General features: G+C 31.8%; 1 protein-coding gene across 1 annotated transcript; it reads right to left on the reverse strand.

Moving 5' to 3' along the window:
• Nucleotides 1-641: 641 nt before the first annotated feature.
• Nucleotides 642-4,858, reverse strand: LOC110868568 (nudix hydrolase 12, mitochondrial). Its single transcript, XM_022117765.2, has 6 exons — nt 4,664-4,858; nt 4,460-4,566; nt 3,044-3,140; nt 2,878-2,961; nt 1,966-2,115; nt 642-1,197 (listed from the first exon to the last, which is right to left on the reverse strand). Exons 2-6 carry the CDS (start codon nt 4,528-4,530, stop codon nt 859-861), a joined length of 741 nt encoding a protein of 246 aa, XP_021973457.1. The 5' UTR covers nt 4,531-4,566; nt 4,664-4,858; the 3' UTR covers nt 642-858.
• Between the last annotated feature and the right edge of the window lie 4,439 nt (nt 4,859-9,297).

Below are 9,297 nucleotides of genomic sequence, written 5' to 3' on the forward strand. Positions count from 1 at the left end.
TACAAAACCCAAATATTGTTCTTACCATAGACTACACTTGTATTAATGTTAACAAATATCACCGTAAATATAGTATTCTTTTTTTATTTTGGTGGCCCTATTTTTTCGGAGGCGCTAAGCTGTCGCCTAGCCCAATTACACTAATGGCCCGGCCCTGCTGTACCAACACGTGAGATGTGCAATGTTAACTATCAACATGTATTACCTGCAATCACGAAACCCACTTTTGGTAATAAGCATTAACAAAACACATGTAGCCCATAAAAGATCATAGCTTTTACTATACAACAATACAATATGCACAACTTACAACTACCTTATGTCTAAAATTATTGCAAAATTGTTGCGAATTGATAGTATATAAATAATGTTTATTGCATATTTCATGAGCCAATTACAAGACAAATGTATAATAATGTTTATCAGGTAAATTTATAATAACAATTATTAGCGCCCATCGCGTTTAATAAATATTTTATTTTTGAATTAACCTTTAAAGTATTTTATTCAAAACCACTTATCTCAAAAACAAGAAGCATATAAACAATTTTAATAAGCAATGCCAAACACCTTCTAAAATTACCATAGGCAAATACTGAAAGAAATACCAACAAACAAGTATACAAACTACAAATCATTCATTTCACACATGCATGCTACAACTTTGATTAGAACTTCAAACACAAGAAGATTCTGGCATTCTGCCATACATGATCAACCTGCAAATCTCTAGTGACTAATGAGCTATACATCTCTAAAAAAGTCCATTAACATACACAACTTGAAAGGCGGATTTCCTTACCAGTTTATAAACAAGAACGATACAAAGTTTTGTTCAAGCATCGGTTTGTGGGCAAACTAAAGGAAAATTCTAGCAGGAACCATTATGCCATATGTACTCATAGATCCATTAACATGGCATATGTTTGACATTAGTTGACAATCTTCATCTTCTTTTGTCACTGCCTTATCTTCTTTGTTGACATTTATTGTCATAGACCCATTAACATGGCATATGTTTGGCATTAGTTGACAATCTTCATCTTCTTTTGTCACTTGCTTATCTTCTTTGTTGACATTTATTGACATTTTATGTTCCCTCTTGTTTTCCCCCTTTTCTATCACTTTTACGAATTCTTTTAGAGCGTTTCGCATCCATTCATACCGACATAATACAAATGCTTCTTCAATCACCACCTGTGACACGATATAACATTTAATCATAAGTATAGAGATATAATCAATGTTTTAAAAACCGGCTTTTAAATCAAACCGGATTAGGCTAAAAAATGGTTCAACCGGTTGAACCAGGTTGTATCGAGCGGTTCAACCGGGTTGACTAGTAAACTCTATAATTTCATAAATTACAACATCAACTCAAAAGTTAATCCAAAAGTGCATGATTACATATTAAAAGACGATCTAAATGTAAATCCATAATAAAAAATAATCCAACAGATAATCAAAAATCATTCAATTTTCCAACAAGTTCTTTTAAATGAAAGTGTATGATATGTAAAGCCATTTGAGTGTTGAATACATCAACTATTTTCGTTTCATACAATATTAAATAGAAACTTTTAGTTACGAATAATCATAATATATAAAACTACGTAAGATAAATAACATATATAATAAAAATAAGTAACAACCCAAACTAAAATAACCCTGGGCCGGTACCGGTATTACGTTTCAAACCGGTATACCGGATTTTACCGCCGATACAAACCTTATGCCGTTTCCCTTATTTACCGTGGTGTTTCGTACCGGATTTACATCTGGAAATAGTAACACCGGTATAACCGGCCGGTATTTACCGGTTTTTAAAACATTGGATATAATTACAACGTCCTACGGACTTATAACCCCGGATCAACTTAAACGATAGCGTCTTAAGGTTTATTATAAGTTGTTCATACTTTTCATCTTGCATCAATATGGGACCGGTTGTTGCATCATACTTACCCATTTTCGGTTGCGGTTGTTTTTTTCTGGCCATGTTTCAAGCTCTTCAGTCACTTGTAATGCGAACATGTATCCCTTGCATCCCCCTTCCTCGCTACAAGCTTCTTGTTTACTCTTACTTCTAAACTCCCACACTCCAAGAGCATTTCCCTACACGTCAAATAAACTGTTTTAGTGGGTGTTTGGGTGTGCGTTCTGAAAGTAATTATGTCATACTAAATAATTAGAGTTAGATTATCAATTCTAAATTTCTAATAAAACAAGAAGAAGAGATACCATTTGTATATGCTTCTGTTGTTAGAAGTTTTGATCATCAGTTAATCAGGTTATTTAAGCGATAACTGATTTAAATTAAAAGAAGAGTAAAGTACACAAATAGTCGCTCTTGTTTTCCAAAATGTTGGATTTAGTCCCTAGCTTTCCAAAAGTACACAGACTGTCCCGCTGGTTTGCACTTTGTAACGCATTTAGTCCCCAACTTTTGCCAAAAAGTACATGGATGGTCCATAACTTGGACCTCCTGAAACCCTTAGATTTGTTGGCTGGGGACTAAATACGTTCCACAGTGCAAACCACAGGACCGTCCGTGTACTTTTGGAAAGCTAGGGACCAAATCCAAAATTTTGGAAAAACCACAACGACGACTATCTGGAACCTTTACTCGAAAGACGCTTGTAAAATGGGAGTAAAAGTGTAATGATTTAGTAGATTATTAGAAGCAAGATTTTTTCCAAAATGCAAATCGAAACGCATCCTTAGATGCTCGTCTCCAAGGAAGATATGTTTTTACCAACGACATTTTTCCTTGATCGAACCTTGGAAAGTATACTGATCAATGGTGCGCAATTGTAACACGTTAGTAACAAGTATTAGCGCATTAGCAAGTACTATAATGTAGTATAAACAACCTACATCAAGAATTCCTCTTACGCCAGCTTCCTCTAAAGCTTCACGACATGCAGCTTCTTCAACAGTCTCATCACTCTCCCATCCACCCTGAGTATTATTAAAAACCGTATAAATTGTTTTAACAGAAAGTAACCAAGTTGAAAAACAAGGAGAAAAATGTAATGTGTACCTTTGGGAATACCATGTCATCACGGTTTGGTGAAGACACCATAAGCACTTCTATTCTGTTCTCATCTTTCGTCTTGTCCAGTCTGTACGGAATACACCTGTCGTATGGATGTCACATTAGATATAGAACCAGATCTGTTATAGAACTTGATGGTAGATAAATCACTTATTTGCAAGATTTTTGTAATTTCGTATTAAATAATGATCCAAATATCTTGCATAAAGCAGTTTAGGAGGTAGTAAAAATGTCATTTTGATTTTGTAAATTCAACATGAAATCTTAACATTCAAAGTTAGAGCTATTTAACACTTCTAGCTTGCTTGTCTATGTTAACAATTTCTAAATTATAAAAAAAATAAACTACATGTTTTGTCCTATTATAGAGCAAAAACTTAATTTTTCTGCAGTTATGTTAATCAATAACTAATTATTAATAACATATACATGCGGTGCAACATCTTAAAGAAGGTACTCCCCTAAAAAGATGAAAGAATTTAATAAACAATACTAATAACATCTTGTTTGCTGGTCTAAATTGTATGTTTAACAATTTATGAATTATAATACTTCCCATGTTTTGTCCCCTTGTAAAGAAAAACTGTTTTTTTACTACAGTAATCCACCTAGATCAACAATTATCTTATCAAAGTAGGCCCTTGTGGTGGAATGTAAGGAAGCAAGTTGGTCATGAGTCATGACACATGATCTCCTTGTAGAAATCCTAGCGAGCACGCACTTGTAGAAAATTTGCGTATGTTTGGCATTGCGTTTCGAAATTGACTATATTTGATTACTTACGAATCAAACAACCCGGGTCAAACAAAGCTAATTCTGAATATACACACTGATACTTACCGTCGAATTAATTCTGATTATCCAATATCACAAAATCACTTTCAAAACTCAATGCCAAACATCCCCAAGAAAATATAATAGTACCGGAGGCGGACAATACAATACAATACAATCCAAAATTAATAAAAGCTTAACATAATTTTTAAAAACAACAAATGTGATTAGACCTATCAATGATTGTGGGGCATGATACACAAATGCAACGTGTTCAACCTCATACCTCACATGTTAACAGTAATCATTTTAAAACTTGGATTGGACCAGCCGGTCAGTACTGTAACCGGCCATTAACTGGTCCGGGTTAGGGTGTTAGAACCGGTTTGATGCAAACAAGAGGTTGAACATGAAAACTAGCGGTCGGACTGGAAAGTTAAACCGGAAATTGATTAAATTCTTCCAATTTTACCCTATTTACTTTTATAAAATTTACAACGTCATCCGGTTCTTACATTACCGGTCTATCTGACCGGCCTAACCAGTAAGGAGACCAGTTCAACGTATCAGTAATGTAAAAGATATGATAATGTTGAAACGAACAACTTTAACAAGGCATAGAAATACCCTGACACAAGGCGAAGATTATTGTCGTAACGCTGAAGATGACGACCAGTTCTTGCTACGATTGACGTCATGATAACCGAAGAATCCTTGTTGAACAAATCTCTCAACTAAAAACATTGTAATAACCATATCAACTAATAACATTGTAATTTGTAACAGACATAAAACATAAACATAAAGCATAGAACAGGATACGATACGTACCAACGTAACGGGAGGATACAAAATCAAATTGGCACATTCATGAATGAATGGGCAAAGGGTGTGTGCGAATCAAATGGATGATAGAAAAAGTGGCGAATATGAATGAAATAGAGAGGGTTTTTAGGGGAACCGTTGGTGTAATATGATTTGTAACTAGTGAACTCCCTCCATTGTGATGAGACAATGTTGATGGTTATAATGAATGAAATATATAAATAAAGAATGCGTTTACTTGAGTCAACCAAAAGGATGTGATAAAGATAAAACCAAAGGGTGGATGTGTCCAAAGGATGGATATGTCATGTTTATATGCACACTTGTTAGACATGCATTTATTACATAACATAATCATATCATATTTTAATTAGAATGAGTATTTTTTTAACGATAAATTAGAATGAGCAAGTAGGACTCACATGTTGCGACGGAGCCATTAAATTGAACATAAAATAAATATAAGAGCGTTGAATCACGCATGCGTGTTACATTGTGTTTACTCTTAAAATGTAAACCAATATAAAAAAATTAAAATTTTGAAAGAGTATCGTTAAGCCGTGAAAAATAGCCATATAATTTGCTTTTAATTAATAAAAGTTAATTTAATATAAAGTAATGACTCCATGAGTTCATTCTATTTGCCACTATCCCTCATATGGAAGGGGTGTATTGGTGTGAGTATAGAAGACATTTGTGTATTTGTGCAAGTGCGAGAGATAGAGGAGTGGTACCTAGTCGTGATATGAAGAGATCTCATTTGTTCTATGACTCTATCGTGTTCGTAAACATTCGTTCATGATAGATTTTTGTACATTTATTTATTTTATGTAAAAATTTATATTCTTTAATTTTTATTTATTTTATTACTCTGACAATTAAAATAAGAAACCTTATTCTCACTTTATACACTATTCTCCTTTCCTTTCTCAATATTAACACCACCTCAATGTCATATTCACATTAATGAGCTACAACACCCCCCCCCCCAAGGTTGGGTGTTATACCAGCAGGGAGTCACGTAAAGAACAACACACCGCCAACGCTTATTTTTTCATATATTAAGTGACGTATGAGCATGTCGTTACGACGTACTTATTTTTACTATTCTAAATATAAATTTTATTCAAGACTAAGTAGTGAATATAACATGCCTCGCAGTTTAGTTTTTTTTCATATATTAAGTGACTTTCTTTACCCTTTTCGTTATATTAGTAATATAATATAACATTTTATACAAATTTTAAAAATACTATTGTTACGTACTTATTTTTATCTATGATTCGATAAAAGTTTTGTTGACTCGTGTCAAACATAGTTGATTTTTTTTTGTTCTTTAACATTACTATTGGTATTGTATTCATTTTTTTCTTAATGTGGCGGTAAAAATTCGTTGAAAACTAAGTTGTATTCACAATAAAGTATTTTTTTTGGTATCATAAGCTATGGTGAGTGTAGGTAACCAAACCTGTACCGGTGGAACAACGTTAGTTCGGTGTCAATACTCGTTCTTATGGTATTAACCGATACAAAACACACGTGTCAATACGCATATGATATTTAAGCTTTCTTGATATTAATAGTACATGTCATAGAATGTATGTTGTTTAAAAATTTATTCAATTGTTAGGCACCTGATCTACTTCGTTCATGTCATCAACAGTGGCGAAGCTTGAGATTTCTGGCTGGGTGCGGAAGTCACCGGACCTATAAATTTTTATAAAACCGGGGGTCCAAAAGGTATATAGCCAAAAATTTCTATACGAAAACTAAATACTCTCCACTACTTAGTGTAAAGTTCGGAGGCTCGGCCACCCCTCTCAACCCTTAAAAGCTTCGCCCATAGTCATCAACAATTGAGCTAATGTTTACTTCATTTCTTGTACTTTTGTCTAGCCACGAGACAATTGAGGCATGATATCAACCGTAACACTCCTTCATAGTCATAGTGATGATTCGCCAAATTGTTTTGTTAATTTTGTAAAGACCAGTGGGGGGGACTCATATTTACCTATATGTTAAATTGGTAACTTACTCTGTAAAAAGCCCAATTATCATTTTGCTTAAGTAAGTTTATTCGATCACTTTGCTACACTACTATTGTTTTGTTTATTATATAACAATTAATGTCGTATTTTGGTTTTTTGATGTATAATTGATAAGTTTTATGTTCTTTATATATTATAGGGAGGTGGACCAATTTTTTTTTTCCTCACACGAGACTCAAAAGTTTTTTATCATTCTTGGGGAGCAGCGAACTCCGATGTTATATCCGAATCTTAAGTTGTCTACATTAGGAGTAACCCTAACATATCAAAAGAAAAGTGCATATGAAGTTAAAAAAAACGTATTCCCCATCATAAAATAGTGTTTATTAAACACCAAACCTCATTCATAACAACCCATTCCACACGTTCACATTCATGTACCAGAAACCCCACAAGAGATTGAAACATGCACTTGTCTTCTTCCATATATGTTTGTGGTTAGCGTAGAGATTCAAAGAATCTTTATCCACATGACTAAGGTCATTATGAATTAATATTTCTGTAACACATTCACATGTTTTTATTTGACGGTATAAACATTTATTAGTATTCACATTGTTTAACATATTCCCACTTATCATTTTCATAAACACCAATTTAGATATATGCCAATCACGAAAGATGTTATTGAAGTCGACTTGCTGAATGTCACATCCTTGACAAAAAGCAATAGATAAAACCAACTTGGTAGTTTACAATATGTATTTTAATTAAACAATGCGGTAGATTACGAGTGATTAATTACCCTGATACCATGAAGAACATAAAAGCTAACGAGACTAATATTTGTGTATACATCTTTCTAACAACCTAACCGTATAACATAACAAATACATATAAAAGAAAGCGAACACCAAAAGTGAGAAGCCAAACACTGTGATATGAAGGGTTAAGTTATTGTACAAATGAGTCTTAGCATACAAAATAACTTTAATGTGAGAAGTGAAAGAGAGAATTTTTTATTTTTTTGAATTTTGAATTTTTTTTTCTATCTTTTTAATCACGTATTTTAGTCACATAATCAAAAAAAATTGTATTTTTACACTAATAGAGTAATTATAATTATTCTACAGTATAAAATTGCGATTGTTTATTTGATCTTTACACGTGATATGAAAGCCAAAAGCTCGAAGATGAAGTGCAAAGGGTGTTGTAACAAAAACAAATTGACATTACATGTAAAACTATTTTACAATTTTTTTTTTATATTTCACTAATTACAAACGAAATCAGCTAATTAACTACAATAATTTTCGTGTGTATTTATTTAATATATACAGAGAGCGCGCACACTCAATAGTCATCAATAGTAATATAAAAACTCTCATCTATTAAATCAATTGATTTAACTTGTTTTTTACCATTACTATATTTGATAAATGTTAAAGATTTTTTCATTATTAAATTGAACTTTCTCTTTAGTTTGTCTATATGTACACAAGTTAATAAATTAAATAATTTTTCATTATTAAATTTAAGAGTTAATTGTCAAAATCGTCCCTGAGGTTGGGCAGGTTTGTCATTTTTGTCCAAAATGACACTTTTGTACCAAATTGCCTCCAACGTTTGTAACTTTTTGCCATTTTCATTCAAACCACTAACTTAGTTTATTTTTTCTGTTAAGTTGAGGATATTTGGATGAAACTGGCAAATATAAAACCATAGGAACGATTTTGGCAATTTACTCAAACTCTTTTAAATTTCTTTTATTTAATTAATTTTGTTACATATATAATAAAAAGAATATACATGCAATTTTTATATGAAAAAAATTATAGCTTTGTCACATAATTTTTATAAATTTTCATCCAACCACTAACTAAGTTAATTTTTCTATTAAGGCGAATGATGTTTATAAAGTAAGACAGAAATTAATTTCTAATTTTTTATATAGATCAGTTTTATAAAAATAAAACCTACTTAAACCTCTAAATTTTATAAAACTAAAATGTTGGTGACCTTGTTGAAAAGGTCAAATAAAAAAATCTTATCATATGTATCAAGTATGTAATTCATCTTCTACTCTTTTAAATTCGCTCCTAAGGAAAAACAGAAGTCAGTGCCCCCCCCCCCCATCAAACAATGTATCGTTACCAAACCTTAAAATTACCCACCAAATTGTAATTATAATGCTATGAACCAAAAGTTTCTTTACTCAAGCCACTCAGAATAAGTATTAGTTAGTTACCCTCATAATCTTAATTAAATAAATATTTTATTTCTACCAACATATTTTCTAGGTGCTCAACACATTTAAAAAATATGTAATGTTTTGCAATTTTTTTCTATCTCTACAACTGATAAATACTAAAAGTTGTAATCGATTGTTATGTGTTGCACACCAATAACGTTTTCTCTTTATAAAATTGATTTATATAAAGAAGCTGTAAATTAATTTCTGTCTTAATTTATAAAATTTAAAACATCCTTCACCTTAACAGAAAAAATAAACTGAGTTAGTGATTTGGATGAAAATTTATAAAAATTATGTAACAAAACTATTAATTTTTTTTTCTAAACACTCCATGTATATTCTTTTTTATTATATATGTAACAAAAATAATTAAATAAAAGAAATTAAAAAGGGTTTGA

Source organism: Helianthus annuus, chromosome 7 (assembly GCF_002127325.2).
Source record: "Helianthus annuus cultivar XRQ/B chromosome 7, HanXRQr2.0-SUNRISE, whole genome shotgun sequence".
NCBI lineage: Eukaryota > Viridiplantae > Streptophyta > Magnoliopsida > Asterales > Asteraceae > Helianthus > Helianthus annuus.

Coding starts and splice junctions, on each gene's coding strand:
- LOC110868568 (XM_022117765.2), bottom strand. CDS start 4,530: ATGACGTCAATCGTAGCAAGAACTGGTCGTCATCTTCAGCGTTACGAC. Junction 3,141..4,459: donor AATCTTCGCCTTGTGTCAGG/GTATTTCTATGC, acceptor TCCATACGACAG/GTGTATTCCGTACAGACTGG. Junction 1,198..1,965: donor ACAACCGCAACCGAAAATGG/GTAAGTATGATG, acceptor ATCGTGTCACAG/GTGGTGATTGAAGAAGCATT.